A 20,585-nucleotide genomic window follows, 5' to 3' on the forward strand; every position below is an offset into this window, starting at 1 on the left:
GCACGCCTATCCCTTAACCAGATCTGGTTTTGCTTTAGTCCTTTATTTTCTATCCCAGCTTGAAAGCTCCCATAAACAGGGCTACATATTGAATTTCATTTTATTTCCCTGCAGCATTTGATTTAGCAGTATAAACAGTAGATATTCAATGAATATTTGTTAAATGAGTAGATAAACCATACTTCTGGTGGTCTGTCTCAGCAGGAATTTGCTTTGCATTAATGTGTAAGTCACATTAAAGCAGTTATGCAATCCTAAAATAAAGAAACTAGAATCTTGTTTAAATTTCTGATCAGGGACTTCAATATATTGGAAAATATGTGAACTGTAGTGTTCTTACAAGTGAAAGTACAAAAATATTGGTGTAATGAGTACCAGTAGGGCAGGCTGGAAAGTCAGGCCACAAGAAATGTTAGTTATAATAAATACTATTTTCTTTTGCTTTTAGTTTATGGTATCTGTTCAACTTAGTGACTAATGCACATTGCAGAAATTGTTAAATATTTAGTTTTTCTTTGAAAACATTGAATACCCTTGGGAATAAAATTAATATAATTATGATTCACTATATAAAAATCAAAGAACTGAATTGTGCATATAATTTAACGCAAGCCACTGTTTTTTCTCAACAAATTTACCTTTATAATTGTATTTTATTTAGGCTAATTTTAAGATTACTTTGTATTCATGTGTCAAGGGGGACACACATTTAATAACTATAAAACTATCTGCAAAAGCAAATAGCTTATTTCCCTCCAGAGGATCTTTTTTTAAGAATCAAAATACACAACTGATTTTAAACAAAAAGTGTAACAAGGTGAGTACATTTATTTGGCTTACTTTTTATATGTTTTGGTTTTGTTTTTTCTACAACCAGAAGAAAGAGACATCTACAAACTGTGTCTGCTTTATAATTACACTGCTCTACAAATTAGGATGTTAACTGAAACCAATGGTAGAGAATGACAGCATGAATGAATAGACCAGTTTAGTAAAGGTGTCCTGGAAGGAACCTGGGAGGTCTCAAGACCTAGGTCCTAGACCTGATATTCTTGTTTCCTTTTCTTTTCTTTAACCAAACAACTGAGATGAGTATATATATATTTTAGTGGCACTGGTGTCTTGAACTCAGGGCTATGAGCTTCTAGGCAAACACCTTACCACTTGAGCCATGCCCTAGCCTTTTTTTTGTTCTTTAGTTATTTTTCAGGTAGGGACTTAAGCTTTTTGACTGGGGTTAGCTATGAACCAAGATCCTTCCATCTATGCCTCCTGCATACAAGCATGAACCACCACACTAGGCTTATTTGTTGAGATGGGTCTCAATAACTTTTTGCCCAGGCTGCTCTTGATTTTCTTTTATCTTTGCCTCCCTAGTAGCTGAGATTACAGACACCTGGCCAGAAACTAGAAAGCTTTCTACATAAATCTAAGCATCTCATTGAGGTATTGTGAGAAGAGTGTATATTACAGCCAAACACTAAAAGGGGGGGGGGGGAAGATCAGAAATATTTTGAATTAAGTCTTTAAAAAAATAATGGAGGCTACTTACTTAGTGGTTTTAATTGGTCTTTATTTGAGAAATGGTTGAAAGTGTTAAATGATGTTCCCCAAAAAGAAATGAGATGTCTGAAATTTATTTTTTATTTATAGGTCCCAGTTGTTTTTTGTTATATAATCAGTTTCATTATTGAAAAAGTGATATCACCTCCTTTTTAAAACTTATCAAAATTATCTCTTTGTTTTTAATCTTTAATACTTTTTAATTAACAGATAGTAATTGTTCACATCTGTGGGGTCTGGTGTGACATCTCAGTGCATGTGTACCATGTGTGATGATCAGATTAGAGTGACTGGCACATCTGTCACCCCAATTACTGTCCCTGTGTTGGGAACTCTCAGAATCCCCTATAGTTGTTTTAGAATAGTCAATTAATTGTCGTCATCTAAAGTTGTTTGCTTTGTAGAGCTCTAGAAGTTGCCCTCTTCCCAGCTGTACCTTACCCATCCTCTGGGTATCCTTCTCCCCAGCTCCTGTCTGTTGGAAATGTAGGCCCAAAGTGACCACGTGGAGAGGAGTGATCTGGCCAAGAGATTCTTTATTGCCAGGTGGGAGAGAGAGAGAGAGAGAGAGAGAGAGAGAGAGAGGGAGAGAGAGGGAGAGAGAGAGGGGCAGGGGCTTAAATACCCCTCAGTGAGACTCGGCATGATCTGATTGGTTAGGATCTTATGGTTCATGCTGATTGGAGGTTGGGGCAGAAGGAGGATTCAAGCTAGACTTGAGGCAGGACCATGACCCTGGAAAACAGAAGCTTAAGGGTGCAGTAAAAACCGAAAATGTATCGGTGCCATTATTGCCAACACTGTCACCACTGTTCTATTCTCTGCTTCTGTGAGACTGGTCTTTAGCTCCACATGGAAGGGGGAACGTGCAGTATTTGTCTTTCTTTGCCTTACTTCCTTCACCTAACATAATGTCATCACTGCCATCTGTGTCCTGCAAATGGCAGAATCTCATTCTTTTTACGGCTGAATAATCCCAGTATGTACGTACACTGCATTTTCTTTGTTCACCTATCATTGGATAGCTAGGTTGGTTCCATACTGTGGCTATTTTCAGTAGCACAGTAAACCTGCATGTTGTAGATGTCTCTTTAACTTGCTGATTTCCTTTCCTTTGGATATATACTCAGTGACATCACTAGATAGTGAGGAAGTTTTCGTTCTCATTTTTGTCTTGTTTTGGTTTGTTGGGCCATGTTAGAGATTGAAACCGAGGCCTCATGCATGCTAGGCAAGCACACTACTTTTGAGCTGCGGCCCAGCCCCTTTTGCGGCCCAGCCCCTTTTCTAGTTTTGGGGGAACCTCCATACTGTTCTCCATAGTGGCCATTTTCATTTCCATTCCCACAGTAGTGTATGAGAGTTCCCCTTTCTCCACATCCTCACTAGCATTTGTGATTTCTTTTGTCTTTTTGATAATGGCCACTCTGCCTGGGGTGATATCTCATTCTGGTTTTGATTTGCATTTCCCTGAGATGAGTCGTGGTGAGTGGTTTTTTTTCCTCTATTTGTTGGTCACTTACCTTTTTTTTTTTTTTTTTAAGTTTTAGCACAGATTTATTTTAGTATAACAGGATAAAGTATAGACAGCGTGGTGGGGGAAGAGAAACATTTCCTGTTCCCACACAAGAAATGGGAGCAAAGACTCTTACCCTCTTTTGAGAAATGTCTTTTCCAGTCATTTGCCTACTTCTAAATTTTATTTGGGTTTTTTGCAGTTGAGTTCCTTATATATTCTGGAAGTTAAACTATTCTTGAATAGTTAAACTATTCTTGAATAGTTAAACTATTCTTGAATAGTTTGCATATATTTCTCTCCCATTCTGTAGGCTGTCCCTTCATTGCTTGCTTTGCTGTGAACCTTTTTAGTTTGATACAATCCCATTTGTCAGTATCTGCTTTCTTTCCTTGTGTTTTGGGGGTCATATTGAAAAAAAAAAATCTTTGCCTAGGCCAATATTTTGATGTGTTTCCTCTGTTTTCTTCTAGTCATTTGACTTTCCAGTTTTACATTTAAGTCTTTGATACTTTGAGTTGAAATTTGTTATGGTGAGAAATAGTGTATCTACCTTTAAAAAGATTCCAGATAACCTCAAAAACTCATTAATTTTTTTGATGGTACTAGGGTTTGAACTCAGAGCCTCATGCTTGGTAGGCAAGTGCTCTCCCACTTGAGCCATGCCCCCAGCCCTTTTTGCTTTTAGTTATTTTTCAGGTAGAGTCTCTCACTTTTGCCCAGGGCCAGCCTTAGACCATGATCCTCCTACTTCTGCCTTCTGGAATTATAGGCATCAACCATCCAGCTTGTTTTTTGAGACAGGCTCTTGCTAAATCTTACCTGAGCTGGCCTTGAACCAAGACCTTCCCATTTTCTACTTTCCCAATTAATTTATTTTAATGTATTTTTTAAATGGGTCTTAAAATACTGCCTTTTTGTTTTCCTATGGATGAAGTCTGTGAGTGATTTGAAGGAGTCATTAGCAAAGTAAGTTTCCACTTCCCAGAAATATTTGGATTAGAGAATAAGCTTAAGAACACAGGTAAGTTGAGAAATGGGACAGGGTTTCTTGAGAAACGGCTAATTCCCAAACTGGGACAGGGAAAGTACAAATAAACCAGCAATGTCTTTTGGTACAGAAAGTAAGGAAGAATGGAGGCATGTTCAAATGACACAGTTTTTTTTATTCATTTATTCACATGTGCATACATTGTTTGGGCCATTCCTCTCCCCTGCCCCCTCCCCCCTCCCCACCTTGCTTCCAGGCAGAACCTGTTCTGCCCTTATCTCTAATTTTGTTGAAGAGAAGACATATACAATAATAAGAAAGACATAGCATTTTTGTTAGTTGAGATAAGGATAGCTATACAGCATCCTTATCTCATTTGTGCTTCCATGCACAAATGTGTTACAACTGACCTTTTCACTAGTTCCTGATACCCTTCTAGTATTGATCTCTGTCACTTTAAGGTTTCTGTATTAGTTCTTCTGCAGTGGGGACATCAAACACTTTCCTGTTTTTGGTTTCCTACCTATCCCCATACCTCCCGTATGTGCTCTCCCCTTAGCGTGGGACCCAAGTCCTACAACCTTGCTGTATTTGCCGCATGTGTCAGCATATGAGGGAGAATGTAGAGTTTTGGTCTTTCCGGCTAACCTCACTCAGGATGATGTTCTCCAGTTCCATCCATTTGCTTGAGAATGATAAGATTTCATTCTTCTTCATGGCTGAGTAAAATTCCATTGTGTATAAATACCACATTTTCTTAATCCATTCATCAGTAGTGGGGCATCTTGGCTGTTTCTATAACTTGGCTATGGTGAATAGCGCTGTAATAAACATGGGTGTGCAGGTGCCTCTGGAGTAACCTGTGTTGCATTCCTATGGGTTTATCCCAAGGAATAAAATTGCTGGATCATATGGCAGATCTATGTTTAGATTTTTTAAGAAGCCTCCATATTTTTTTTCAGAATTGTTGCACTAGCTTGCATTCCCACCAGCAATGTGCGAGGGTTCCTTTTTCTCCACATCCTCACCAACACATGTTGTTGTTGGTGTTTTTGATGATGGCTATTCTAACGGGTGAGATGGAATCTTAGTGAGGACACAGATTTTTTAACCCCAGTACTGGGGATTGAACCTAGGGCCTCACACATGCTAAACAAGTGTTCTATCACTTATGCTACATCCCCAGCCCTTTTTGTTTTTGAGACAGGGTCTCACTACTTTTTTGCCTGGATTGGCCTTGAACTAGCAATCCTTCTGCCTTTGCTTCCTGAGTAGCTATGATTACAGGTGTGTACCATCATGTCCAGCTCACAGGTGTAACTTTAAGAAGCTCCGTGTTAGCGTTCTGTCACTGTGACAAAATATCTGAGATAACTTAAAGGAGGAAAAGTTTATTTTGGTTCATGATTTCAGTCCGTTTGGTTGGCCTCAATGCTTTAGGCCTGTAGTGAGGCAGAACATCATGATGGGGAACACATAGTGGAGCGAGGAAAGAGAGAGAGAGGAGAAGAGGGGAGTGGAGGAGAAGAGAGGAGAGGGGAAGGGAGGGGAGAGAAAAGGGGAGGCAAGGCTAGGCATACCTTTAGTGGCCTAGTTTCCTGAACGCTAGGCCCAACCTCCTAAGGTCCCACCACCTCCCAGTAGTGTCATGGGCAGGGAACCAAGCCTTCAACACATGTGCTGTAGGGGAGGGGGTTCCAGATCCAAGCTGCAGCAAGCTCCCAAGAGCAAAATCTGTAAAATCTAGCACAATGTGAGCAACATAATAAGTAATGATAGTGATGAGTAGCAACCCATAGAGTAAATATTTATGCTTCTATAAAATAGTTGAATAAATAAGTGGGGAAGGAGCAGCTATTAGTTGCTTGCACAGAATTCCGATTAATAAACATAGAAAGAATGTTGGAAATGGCAACACTCCAGTAATGATCGTTGTGGACAAGATTCACTTATGCTTGCTAAACTTGGTGGGTGGAAGTCTGATGAGAAACGGTATTTTCACAGACCCCAAGTCTCTCTTCCAAAGAGGAAAACAGTAATTTTATAATGGAGAAACCTAGACAGATGGGTTTGAAGCAAGTTCGAAATTAACACATATCACCTAGAATGCGATTTACCAACTGAATGTGTGCATCTCCTAGGGTGATTGCTTTTTTTTTTTTACCTTGAAAAAAATTCATTGTTTTTCCTCAAAATCACATGAATTTACAGAGTTCCCATATACCCTTGACCCATTTTCCCCCAGTGATAACTAAATTGCAAAACAGTAGCTCAGTGTGACAACCAAGTATTAACGTTGATACAGTCTAAGTACAGCACATAACCATCACCACGGGAACCCTTTGAGGTGCTCTGAGGGACAGTCATGCCACTAAGTGTTTTGGTTGGATATTCTTCCTCATTATTGAGTTGTAAGAATTTATGTATTCTGGAGCATATGGGGTTTCCTCACAGTCTGTTAATTCAGTGAATTACACTGATAAATTAAAAAAATTGTGGTAAAATATATGTTATTTGCTATCTTAACAATTCAAGTGTTCAAGCTAGTGGTGAGTACATTTATATTGTGCAGCCATCACCACCATCCATCTGCACAGTTCTTTTCATTTTACACACTGAAGCTGCTGTTAACAACAACCCCTCATTTCCTCTTATGTCCAGTCCTGGAAAATGCTGTTCTCCTTTCTGTCTCTGTGAATTTGACTCCTCTGGGCACCTTAACTAAGTGGAATCATGCAGTGTTCATCTTGCTGTGGCTGGCTTAGGACATTTAGCATAAGGTCCTCAAGATTCAGCCACGTTGTAGCATGTGTCAGAATTCCCTTCCTTTTAGAATACTGAATACTATTCCATTATATATAATATATATATTTTTTTTGGTTTTTTAATCTGTTCATCTGTTAATGGACATGGGTTGTTTCCACCTTTTAGCTATTGTAAATAGTACTTCTATGAAAATGGCTATATAAATATCTCTTTGAGACCCTGCTTTAATTCTTTCCAGTCTATACACACAAATGGAATTTCTGGGTCATATGATATCTAGATCCTTCATTTACTCTCCCTCTACTTTTCTTTTTAAAATTTTAATTTTTATTATTTTTGGTTATCGTACATTATCACAAGATTTCATTGCGATAATCCATACATGGGTACAGCATATCTTGAACAAGTTCACCCCCCTCATCATATTCACCTCCCCTCTGCTGTTCCCCCCTCTTCCAAACAGCATTTGGTGGGTTTCATTCTTCTGTCTTCAGTACAGATGCATCATCCTTTCATCCTCTTCACCCCTCAGCATCCTTTCCTTTTGCCTTCTCCCACGCATATATTTATGTCCCATTATCACCATCATTTTAACAAGAACATGTGTTATTTGGCCTTTTGAGCTTGGCTTATTTCACTCAGCATGATCTCCAGTTCAATTCATTTTCCTGCAAATGACATAATTTCATTTTTCTTCATGGCTAAGATTCTGTGCTGTGTGTCTGTGTGTTCATGTGTGTATAGTTTTCTTTATCCAGTCATTGGCTGTTCAGCACCTCAGTGATTCCACAATTTGACTGTTGTGAAAAGATCTGCAATAAACATTGGTATTCAGATAACTCTCTTGGATATTGCTCTGTGCTCCTTCGTATATATCAAGAGTGGTATGGTGGGGTCGTTAGGTATTTTTGAGGAACCACCATACTGATTTCCATAGTGATTGCACTAGTTTACACTCCCACCAACACTGGGGGTTCCTTTTCCCTCACATCCTCACCAGCATTTGCTGTTTTCTTGATGGTGGCCAGTCTGGGTGAAATGGAATCTCAGTGTAGTTTTGATTTGCATCTCCTTCATGGCTAAGAATGTTGAACATGTATTTATTGGCCATTTCGATTTCTTCTGAGAATTATCTATTCGACTTATTTGTCCATTAATTAATTGGATTATTCTTTTGATGTTTAGTTTTGTGGGCTTTTTAATATTCTGAGTATTATTAATCCCTTATCTGTTGAATAGTTGGTGAAGATTTTCTCCCATTCTGTGAGTTGTCTCTTGATTCTGATTAACTATTTCTTTTGATGTGCAGAAACTTTTAAATTTGATGTGATCCCATTTACCAATGATTGCTCTTATTTCCTGGGCATTTGGAGTCCTACTCAGACGATAATTACTTTTGCCTATATCTTCCAGAGATTTCCCTATAGTAGTTTCAAAGTTCAAGGTCTTAGGTTAAGATCTTTGACCCATGTAGAGCTGATTTTTGTACAGGGCGAGATCTAGGGGGTCTTCTTTTAGTCTTTAGCATGTAGATAACAGTTTTCCCAGCACCCCCCTCTGTTTTTCTTAAGCCCTGACTCTCCTGTGAGCTATTTTGTTTTTACTTTATTTTTTTGTGGTACTGACGGTATTCACCACACTCAGGGCCACATGCATGAAAGTCACAGGCTCTACCCTGAGCTATAGCTCCAGCCCCATTTTGTTTTTATTATTTGTGTTTATAGACAAATCAAATGATGTAACACTATATAATAATTTATATTGCAAAGGCAATTACTACATTTCATTTCTCACGTGGTCATTTACTAGTCTTCTCTTCTTTGTACCTATATCTCCAGATCATGGCTGTCACCCTAGCTCTGAGTTAGCGTATTTCATAGATTACCTTGTACAGGAGATGCATTCTGAAATGCAGTGCACCCTTCTCCTAGCTGCATTGCTCTTTTACAGCATGCCTTGGTCAATTTGGACTGCTACAATAAAGTGCCATAGATTGGATGGTTTAACAAACACATATTTCTTCTCACAGCCTGGAATCATGGAACTCTAAAAGCAAGATGCTGGAGGATTCTTGTGTCCGGCAAGGTCCCTATCCTGGGTTGCAGATGCTGACTCCTCACCTTTAGGAGAGGGCGGACTCTGATCTCTTCCTGTTCTTCTGAGGGGACTAAACCTATTGCAGGAGCTCCACCCTCACAACCTCATCTAGGTCTACTTACCTCTCAAATGCCCCACCTCTAAACACCATGACATTGGGGATTGGGGCTTCAACGTAAGAATCTGGGGTACACAGCATTCATCCCATAACACCATACTTCAAGAAAGAATAGTATATCTCTGGAGGAGTGGGGCCAGAGAAAGAAGAGGTAGAAGAACTAAGAGGAGAGAATCCAAGGAAATTATAGAGAAGTACAAAGGAGGGGAAAGAAAAAGAGAGTGAGGTGAGGGAAAGAGGAAGGGAGGGAGAGAGAGTGAGAGAGAGAGAAAAGGAAGTTGGAGAAGCTCCAAAAGTAGGCTTTACTTCTTCCCTCCACCTATGAACTAAATGCAGCCCTGTTCCCTCTGGGTCTGGGGATAGAATCAATTGCCAGAATCCTCCAGCAGCTGTGACAAGTGGTAACTGAAGCAGAAGTCACTTACAGAGGGATGAACTTAGCATTCTGCAGCAAGTGTTTGTTGAGTGCATCCTAAGCTCAGTAGCCTTCCACCAAGGACAGAAAAGATCAAACTTCCATTGCTGTTATTTCATTCGCCATTGTGTGGACAGGAAAGGTAGTTCCCCAAGTCTCTTCTCTGCTCCAGATCAAGGCTGGAGGCCTTGGAGTAGGTTTGAAGGCCTGTCTCCTTTATGCTCATAGTCTTGGAGGCAGGGGTCCTGCTGTGCCAGCTGTCAAATTTGACCTGCTTTTACCTCGCCTGGCAAGTACTAATGCCTTCTTTCACAGATACGGAGAAGTAAAGACACCTGGTATACTTGAAATAGAATCCCCTAGAAAGGTGTGGCCGGGCTCTTCTGACTTCTATTTTTAGCAGACCATAGGGCTTGCATGTTATTTGTCCAAGTCTGGAAGCAGACCTGGAAACCCAAAGGTATAGCCATTTTAAGCATACCTATTCCACATGGTACTCCAGGATGAAGCTGAAGATATTTTCACAGTAGCTTAGTTACATAGAAATTGTAGCATGTAAGCTATTTTTTTTGTACAGGAGTCAAGAAACTGAAGTAAAAAAAATACAAGCAGGCTGGATCGATCTTAATAGACCACCAATGGTATATAATTTGTGGCATAGTATATTGCTTACATCCCTGAACTGAAATTGCTATTCTGCTATTCTTCCATGACTTAAAAACAAAACAAAAAACCCCACCTAAGACAGTTTTTCTCACATATGTGATTTCCATATAAGGATTTCAGTCTGACCAAGGAATCAAACAGGAGCAAGTGGCACACACGAGGAGTGGTTTGCCTGCCAAAACATGCTTACCCTCAGTCAGTGGTTTTTGACTGGGAGGGGGTTGTCCCGTGGACATTGGGCAATGGACACATTTTTTATTCACTCTTGAGGAGGAGCTGCTACTGGTATCAGTGAGTTGGACAGGGCTAGGGACACCTAGAATGGCCCTCACAGTAAAGAATGGTCTGGTCCACAATGCCAGTACTAAGGTTACAAAGCTGTGTTGCAGTTACTCAGTGCAGATTTGACTTGCACTGAGATAACTGGTCATCTAAATTTGGGAAAACCCAAGCTGATGCCCAACAATAGTGGCTGCTGGCTCTGTGTTTTTCAGGCCTTTTCCCCCTTTAGAATTTAATTTTGAAATCATTTCATCTCTTCCTTAACACTTGGTGCATGGGAGGCTTTGCTAAATGTGGAATGAAGTAAAGAGAATGAAAACAAAGGACATTTTAGGACCACCTCCTTTTAGGTCTCCCCTGTGTACACCAAGAAGCAGGAGGGCTGAGTACAGAGGGGAAGGCTTGGAGTGAACTGCTTGGCTCAGCGGGCTGTCTTGTCTGTGTCTGTGTTCTGTGGGGCTTACACTGCTGAGGAGCACCAGTGGTTTTGGGGTCAGGAAGAACACCTCCTCCTTTGGCCACTCATGCACTTTGGGTCTTTGCAGAGATCATTGTACCTTCAACCTTCCCCATTGTGGAGAGTGGCCAGGACAATCCAATAGACCACTGTGTATTAAATAAATATGTGCATGTGGTCTGATTAAAACACAGACACCTAGGTACTGGGGGTGTATCTCAGTGCAGAACGCTTGCTCAGCATGTGTGAATCTCCGGGTTCCATTTCCAGTACCACAAACCAAATGAAAACAGAACCTAGGAAGTAAACCTTCTCTATAACTCTGATAAGAAATTGATATATATTCTTCCAGTGTTTAAATATATGTATTAACAAGTAGATTAAAATGGAATTATAATTTTATAGTACATTATACTATTTTACAACTTGTGTTTTTACCATACTTCATGTGGACACTGTTCCAATATGATGGGCAAACCATTTACAGTTGTTTGTGAGATAAAGACTGTAGGAAGGATCTGCTCACCTCCTTAAGAGCCACTAGGATGACTCATAGATTTCAGAAAGTAGGAAGAGATCCTTAGATGAGAATTATTATACACCAAGCTCTATTTATTTATTTATTTTTTAATTTTTTTTATTCATATGTGCATACAATGTTTGGGTCATTTCTCCTCTCTTCCCCCCCGCCCCCCTCCCTTACCCCCCCGCCCCCCTCCCTTACCCCCCCACCCCCTCCCTTACCCCCCACCCCCCTCCTTTACCCCCCACCCCCCTCCCTTACCCCCCCACCCCCCTCCCTTACCCCCCCACCCCCCTCCCTTACCGCCCCCTTGCAGGCTCTATTTTTAATTGACTGTAATAATGCTGAATGATTGTATGTATTACGAATTTCTTTCTAGATGTTACTGAAATATTTTAGAAAACATGGATCCTTAGAACAAAACCGTTATAGCTATGGTAATGTACTTTGTGTAATACTCTGAGAGTTCAACTGTCTCTTTTGTGTCCACAGGCAAATATGTGTATCAGCCCATGACCCCCGTGGAACAGCTTCCAAGCACTGAGATCCCAGCGAGGCCTCGAGAACCCACAAACACCATTCAAATCTCAGTCTCGCTCACTGAACACTTTTTGAAATTTGCGTCTGTCTTCCAGCCTCCCCTTCCCCCTGACTCACCAAGGTACTGTATGATTTCAGACCTCTTCATTGACAACTATCAGGTCAAGTGTATTAATGGGAAGATGTGCTATGTGCAGAAGCAGCCAGCACCACATTCCCACAAGATGAGCCCCGAGGAGGTCTCTGCACATGATGCCTTAATTTCAAAAGAGGGCAATACACCAAAAATAGATCACTGCTCTTCTCCCTCAAGCTCTGAGGACTCCGGGATCAATGCAGTCGGGGCTCACTATGTGGAATCATGTGATGAGGACACAGAAGAAGGAGCAGAATTGAGTTCAGAGGAAGACTACAGTCCAGAGAGCAGCTGGGAACCTGATGAGTGCACCCTTCTTTCCCCATCACAGTCTGATCTGGAAGTGATTGAAACAATAGAAACCACCGTGTGAGAATCTGGGCGGGAGCCCAGGCCTCTCATCCATGCTGAGTTTTTGTACTGTTGCTGATGAATCCTTTTCCAATGCAGTTGGTATTTTCTACCCACCTCTACCAACCATAGCAATTCCGTGGTCTGCTGATTAGTGTCACTCTTAAATTAGTCTTATAACTAAGACATTCTTTTTATTACAAATGGTTTTCTTTTGTATCTTGACTTACTTTCTATGTAGCATCTGGTGTCATGAATTGTGACCCAGCCTTAATTTCACTGGGAACTTTGAAAGCAGTGAAGTGATGATCACAGAAGGCTCGTGGGTCAGCTGAAGGAGCTACCCAGAGTAAAGGCAACTGTATTTCCCAAATAGCCAGTCCTTTGCGGAAAGACTCTTGGCATCCTTTTGGCTTGCTCACAGCACCCTGTGCCTGCTAGTTCCACTGGGCAGCAGCTCACTGGGGATGTGTGCGCTGGTAGACACTGTTCCTTCCTTTCCCTTCTCCTCACTACCTGCACTAGGTCTGCACCACAGCTCGTCACTGCATTTCTGGAGGTCACTGGAGGCCAGGTTGCCCCTGGTGATGACCCTACCCACACATCCCTCTGTGACTGGGGCTGAGCTAGACCTTCACATACGAAGAGCTGGAGTGCTTCAGTTTCATGCTCAGTTCATCTTTAGCATCTTTAGGACCGACATGCTGCAGGGAGTAGTGCAGATTCAGAATGAGTAAGACCCAATTCCCACCATGAAGGGGCCCACATTTCAATAGGAGAGGACACGTGCGACTCATGCAGCCCACAGGATGGCGCTGTGCACTTGGCCGGGGAAAGGTGCTGCATGCGGCTTTGGAGGTGGCTGGGTAGGCTCCCCAGCATTTCCTAATTGTTCTTCAAAGCTGGAGGAACATTTAGGAAGTTATTGTAGGCATTATAGTTAGAAGGCAGCCACATTTGACATCTTAAGGAAAAAATAAACAATAGTTTTAGTTAGCATGGAAATGCTAAAAAGATAAAAGTCCTTTAGGGATTAGGAACGAATCTAATAGGTTTGACTAATTCTGCTTCATTTGGGTATATGAAGCATTAGAATTGGCTTAGGTGAGAAGTGGATTAGAATTCAGTATGCTGCATGGTTTTTTTTAATGCAAATGCGGAACAGTTGAAATAGTTCACTTCTAAGTCAGGAGAAAATATTTTGCATAATTACTCACTTTCCCACACTAATATCCAGTCCACTGTGTATGTTCTATTCTTTCACACACATAAAGTAGTGAAGAAGTCTTTCTTATTTAGCTCTCTTCAGAATTCTATTCCTAATCTGCATTTATTCCAGGTATTCTTTCCCATGTGAGTTAGTTACCCGCCATTTCTCTAAATCTTCTATCTGTGAGGCATGGTTAAGAGTCCAGGAACCTTAAAATGTGACCTAATGAAATGAAAACCATTCAAGTTGGAGAGAAATATTTCATATAGCCTCACTGTCCGTGAGGGTGCTCGAGCTTTGTCAGTGTCTGGCATATCTCTTCCCTGTCATGTTAGTTCGTATTTTAGGGAAAAAAGAGGCCTGTTGTGATGGTCTCTGAGGCCTCTCCTCCATGTCCTTCACAAAGTACTCAAGGAGGAATCTGCTTTCCTAGTTGTATGTGTAGTTCAAGCGATTTACTAGTTCTTTCATTAGGGTTAGGTACCCAAAACATCCATAGGGTTTAAAAGGCAGAGTGTGCATTTCCCTTTGAAAACAGCATCAGTTAAAACTTTTAGTGCTAGAGGAAAATGCAGCATAAAATTCTCATTTACTGAAACGTCTTTACAAGTGATAGGAGGAGCTCCAGGAGCAGACACAGGCAAGGGAGGGGAAAGGCAGGTGTATCTGGGCCTGAGGGGCTTCCCCCCCCCCACCAGATGTGACCTGGGTGCCCCAGGGACATCAGATGAGCCCTGCCTGAGGTTTGTAGTGCCTCCCTTGAAAGGTGGCTCACTGATGGCAGGCACGGAAGCCAAATGCCTCCGGGCTGCGCGTGCTTTGTTCTGTCCTCAGGGAAGGAAGGGCAGCATGGGGCTTGTCTTTGCGTGTGCCTGGGGGTGAGTTCATTGAATTGTGGGGCTGGGGTTTCAAGGATGACTTCTGTACACCTTTCCCAGCGACTGTTATAGGCCCCACTGTCACATACATTAACTGGAATCTGCAACCAGCCTCCAAAGTCATGGTCATGAGGACACATTTCTGAAGTGTGGCTATGTGTCAAGTTTGGGTCCCTTAATGGTAACATCTGCAACTCTTGTCCAGGTTCCTGTTTTATAAACTCCTGAACTGCCATTCAGATTAGCCACGGTTTTAATGGACTTTTTAAAAAACGGTTGATAATCACTTTAAATATTTGCACAATTTCTTTATAATTAAACTCACTGAGCCTCACTTACTGTTTTATAGAATTGGGAATGTTCCATTGGATTCTAAATACCAGACACTCCTGGATCTCAGAACAGCCTTTTCTAAATAAGCACAAGCAAGAGGTTTTCTTTTCTTTTTTTTTTTAAGTAATTCTCTGAAATATTGAACCAGAATTTTCTCTAGGAAAATTCTTAGAAAACTGAGAATATAAAAATGTGTAGTTTCAACTTAAATGCTAGGCCTCTTCTGTTCTATGTTATATGAAAGAATTTCTCTGTGATCCTGATACTACATTGCTAATTTGTATAACAGTATTTATAGGCACTTTAGAAAATACTTAGATCGCAACCTGTACTGTAGACGTGAAGCACAGTCGTGTGAAATAGGCTTTTGACTCACGCTGTACAGTGAAAGAGCTCGGAAAGCTTTACAACTCGGACCTCATGGACGGCCCATGGGGAGCAAGGATTGGCTGTGTGGATGGATAAACTGCTCTCTTGGGCTTTTGTGGAAACCTGGCACCGTTCCCATTTTTTGAAAGTTGGTATGAAGGCTGTTTGTTAGAAGTGTAATTCCACTAAAGGTAGTTTTCTTACCTTTCTCATCTTTTGAGTTTCAAATCTGTCCATAACTTTTCTGAGAAGTGACAAAGGAATTAATATGCTTTTGTGTTTATAACTGTTTGGTATATTAAAAAATAAGGCTTTACTATCAAATCTGTTTATTTTTTACCTTGTAATTTTAAATGTATAAAATAAGAATTTGAGGACAACCCTGAAGAAAAACAGTTGCTTCCTGGAAGGGAAGATTTGCAATTTCAAAGTAGTAGAATACAAAATAGAACAAAAACAAACACCAAAGCCAGAACAAAACCTCCTAGCTATTTCCTAATACACTTTCTGGATTTGATCTAGAATTCAATTGTATATTGGAAGTGGTGGTTTTATTTCTTCCACTTCCTGGCCTATTTGAAGCATCACAGTTCCTTGGGGACTTATCAGAACAAATTTCTCTTATGCAAATTTAGTTCTCTATTTGGGGATTAGGACACTTTAGACAACTGTCAAAATATCCAGGTAAGCTTGGCAGTAGAGAGACTACCAAGCAAGAAAAAAGCACATGTTAAACAAAACACCTTTTCTGCAGTCAGCCCTGGATGATTTCCCACTTCCCATTTGCAAACTTTCATTTTCGTGGGTTGGCTTTTCACATGAGGAAAACATTTCAGCCATTTTATTTCCTACTACCTGGTCCAGAGGAGCCAGAAGGAAGATGGCTGGGTATGTTTGGGGTTTTGGGGGAGTGAGGAGATGTGAATGGGAGCCCTAAGTCACCAAATGCCAGTGCCATTTGGTCCAGGGATGTCAGTTTTTCTCAAATCCAACCATAAGTACAAGGGCACTTCTCAAAACCAATTCACCATTTTCAAATTGTCACTGATCCTTCCTATGGTAACTGAGCGTTGGATGTTCGGGAAAGGGCTCATTTCAGTTTGTGCCAGAGCCCCATCTTCTGGGAACAAAGAAAGCTCTTTCTTATGGGCTGGGCATGGGTGTTTTGGCAGAAAGCCTGTCACTGGCAAGTTTTAACACAAAGCTTCCGGGTTATTGTGTTCACAAACACTATTAAGCCTCTTCATACCTTGTAATATTCACTTACTGTGCTATTTTTTTAAACCTATTTTAAAGTTTTAAACACAATGTTGACTTTTAGGTAATTTACTAAAATTATATTGTTTTCCTAAGACAGCTTAACTTTCCTTTTATGTATAATACTTTAGGAAAATACTATGTTGTAAAATGTTTTTTTTTTTTTTTTTTTGGTACCAGAAAAAATTTGCTGTTTTGGAGTGCCCCCCCACCCCGCAAAATAGAGTGTTCTGAGTTAACAACTACAATATGAGCTAAAACAAAAACGTTTGCAAAATGTGAAATGTTTGTACAAGTGTCTACTGTGTGCTAGGAAATAAGCAACTCACACCCATTATCCCACTTACATGTCACAAAACTTTATGAAGTAGAGGTATTTTTATTCACAACGTGCTTATGGTCACCACTCACGATGACTCATAGAACTGGATTTTTTTGCTGACTACATTAGGTTTATAGCGAATAAAACTTATATCTCCTCACAAATAGCTTCATTTCATGCAAAATACAGGCTTTGTATTCATTTTGCACATGCCATTTAAGACAGCCCTAACTGCAGGTTGGGCAATGAGAGAGGCTGCTGCCTCACTGGGCTTTGAGAGTCACTTGGTCACCAAGGCTTGAGGTCCAAGTTTCAGTATGGCAAATCCAGGAGTTGACTTTTTATTTGGCACACCAGAAACATAGCTTCTAGAGTTGTCTTTTGTCAATTATCCTCCCTAAGGACTGCTAAATAAATTCATTATCAGTAATAACAGCACCGTTAATAGTAATTATAGCTGGGTGCCTGTGGCTCATTGCCTGTAATCCTAGCTGTTTGGGAAACTGAGATTGGGAGGATTGTGGTTTGAGACCAGCCCGGGCAAATAGTTCTTGAGACCCCTCCCCCCACCAAAAAAAAAAAATCAGAGCAAAACAGACTGGAGGCATGGCTCAAGCATGCTGCTTTGCAGGTGCAAAGCCCTGAGTTCAAGCTCCGGTCCCACCAAAAAAAAAAAAATTTTTTGGCTCACTGGCTACCTTACTGCTTTCTCTGCATAATCTTTACAGCAACCCTGTGGAAAGGTTTCAGCATTCCATGTCACAAATCAGGAAGAGAGCTCAGGAAGTACACAGGAAGACACAGAGATAACTTGTCTTTCAAAGAGACTCCTGCAGACAGTGAGGCCCATTCACTACATATGCACCCCACTAATGTAACTCTCCTCGATTGTGCTGCTGCAATATGGAATGCAGCTTTTATGGTAGCCTCGTACAAATGCTGACTGCACGATTTTATTCTGTAATAAACTTGTTAGCCTCTTGTCCTCATTACAGTTAAGATCATTGGGAACCGGTAATGGCTTTAACCCTGGCGTCCCACCCGGTTTAGCACTCGCGAAGGGGTGGGACAGGATTTCAAGACTGGGTCTTGTGCACCAGGGTCTGAGGAGGAGCAGTTGGCAGGCAGATGGGGTTTTTCAGGAACCAGGTGGATGTAGGAACTTGATTAAATACAAGTAAGAAGCAAGGCAAAGTAAATATGCCAAGATTCTGAAGAGGTTTTCCTGATGGCTTATTTGAATTCTCTAGTTTTCTAAAATGAGTCTATGTTACTTTTGTAGACAGAAATAGCCCAGAAGGGTGTTTGAAGATGCTAAGTCCTAGGACGGGGAGTATAGGTGGAACCTCATTCTGTGGGGTCTGGGGATGGAAACGGAGGAGTTGAGGCATGGTCACACCACTGTGCACCTACTGGAAGACTTAAGTGGACATTGCTGAGAAGCATGTATCCCACGAGGAGTGAGCCTGTCCCAGGTACCGAGCGTGGCTGGATGCCATGAGCCGGGGGCCTTCTGCGTTCTCACTTCCCAGCCTGAGACTCCCTGAGAATCTGGAGATGGGAGATCAGAAAGCTCGGGCTTTTGCGGGGACAGCCAAGCCTTTGTGAAACCAAGTCTTGTCACATCTAGGGTAAAACCCCAGATGGCTCCCAGGAGAGAGGTCTGGGTCTTTCCCATGATAAAACGTAGCACTGTGGGCTGTGAAGCACGGTGGAGTGTGAACAAAGCATTTCCCCAGATGGCAGAGAAGTTACCATCCTTGACAACTCTGCATGGTGGCACAGGGATGATTTTGTGACTTTATAGCTGAAGCAGCCAAGAGTTAAGCCAACTGTAAAGGTCACACAGCAGGGAAGTAGCAGAGCCAGGGCTCAAACCCTGATTCCTAGTCTAGTCTGTCCCTGCTTCCCCTCGCCTGTCCCTCCAGCCCAAGCTGATGCCATCGCTACACCAGGGCCATCCAGATGGTGTCCAGCCCTGGCTGCAGGTGGGACATCGGGGCACCCACAAGTCAGCTCTTGAGTGATGTCAGGTTGCTCTGGCTTCGTGCCAGCCTGGCTTAGCCTGGTCCTGAGACCTGGCCTCTGCCTGATGCTTAGGTGTGGCCTCCTTGTCTTGGGAATTGGGCTCTGATCTTAGCACGTGGGATAGCTGCTCCCGTGTGCCCCTCCTGCCTCACAGAGCACTCGACATCAGCTGCCTCTTCAGTGACTGTCCTTGTGTCACATACATCAGTCACCTTCGGGGCCTGGCTGCTCCAGGAACTGGGTCTGCTCGCCCTGCTGTGAGCACTTGCTGTCTGCTGGGACCAGCCCTGTGCAGTAAACAAAGGGCTGGTTTTCTTCCCTCAGCTGCAGTCTGCCTCTGTGAACTAATGCCAAAGTCATCCACTCATCTGCGGAAGGTTCTGGAAAAGCCATCCCAGTCTGCTTGATCAGTTTTGTCGCCGTGACAAATACCTGAAAGAAACAGCTTAAAGGAGGAAAGATTTATTCTGGCTCATGGTTTCCAACCACAGCTGTCTGGCAACATTGCTGTCAGGCTGTAGTGAGCAGGAAGGGTGTGGTGGGGAAATCGCTGCTCATTTCATGCAGTCAGGAAGCAGTGAGTGACGGGAAGGATTTGAGGACAAGATAAATCTTTCCAGGTCTCACCCCAGTGTCCGACTAGCCCAACTAGTCCCTACCTCCTCCTGTCCACCACCTCCCAACAATGCCTTCGTACTATGAATCTGTGAAGGGATTAATCCAGGGATGAGATTGGAGTGCCCTGGGTCCAATCACTTCCCCAAAGCCTCACCTCTGAACATTGCTGCGTCAGGAACCAGGCCTTCAATACACATCCAGACCACGACATGGTCTATCAGGAAGGCTGTTCTAGAAGGACCCACTGCTCAGGAGCCCCGGGGGAGACCCAGGGGCCATGTGTCTGGAGCCCGGCTTCAGTGAGGCCTGGGTGTGATTTGCACCCTGATTTTCCTGGGAATGTAGCATAATGAGCTGACTGTAGCATGATTTAGAGGCCACACAGATGGTGAGGACACCAGGGATTTGGGTTTTTCAAGGAACTGAGGGCCCTAGGTAAAGGTGCAGCCAACACTAAGAGGTCCACTGAGATCACCGGGTCCAAGCATAACTTCCTGGGTAGAGGTAGGGGACAGGACGCAGACGACACAGCCTTGTACCTAGAGCTGGACTCAGGCAAGAACTGTGGGAGAAGTAGTATATGAACCCTCTCCCGGTCCTGCCTGTCCTGAAGCTGTAGAATTCACACACGTGCAAAACGGCACTAAGTGTACCTACCTCTAACTACCCCTTGCTCCTGCAAAGTCTTTCCTAAGGTTCTACCTAACAGAAATGCATACACATGTTCACCAAAAGTCAGGAACAAGAATAGTGACAGGCCAGCACTGGAAGTGACAGTAACACTAGAATGGACACTCATACACAGCCAACTGCTTGGGCTGGGATGTAGCTCGGTGGTACAGCACTTGCCTAGCATGCGTGAGGCCCTGGGTTCGATCCCAGCACCAAAAAAAGAAAAGACAAAAAAAAAAAAAAAAAAAAAAAACTCTCCACAGCCAACTGCTCAGCAGTAAGAATGCTACATGGATAACTCAGATGATCGGAAGAAAAGACATTTCCAAAAGACACATGGTGTGTAAGTCCTCTGATAGAAAGTTCAAAACATGCAAACCTGCTGAGTGGTAGCTCACACTTGTAATCCCCGCACTTGGAAGGCTGAGGCAGGACAATTGAAAGTTCAAGACCAGCCTGTGCTACATAATGAGACCC

The 20,585-nt window shown here is 42.3% G+C and overlaps 1 protein-coding gene across 1 annotated transcript in view; it reads left to right on the top strand.

The window, feature by feature from the left end:
* Window positions 1-17,779, top strand: part of C5H3orf70 (chromosome 5 C3orf70 homolog) — a 79,979-nt gene extending 62,200 nt beyond the window's left edge. The window contains exon 2 of the mRNA XM_020153962.2: window positions 11,887-17,779. Within this exon, the coding sequence (XP_020009551.1) occupies window positions 11,887-12,443 (557 nt within the window). The 3' untranslated portion in view covers window positions 12,444-17,779. The remainder of the gene's footprint in view (window positions 1-11,886) is intronic.
* Window positions 17,780-20,585: the final 2,806 nt, after the last annotated feature.

Source organism: Castor canadensis, chromosome 5, assembly GCF_047511655.1.
Source record: "Castor canadensis chromosome 5, mCasCan1.hap1v2, whole genome shotgun sequence".
Taxonomy (NCBI): domain Eukaryota; kingdom Metazoa; phylum Chordata; class Mammalia; order Rodentia; family Castoridae; genus Castor; species Castor canadensis.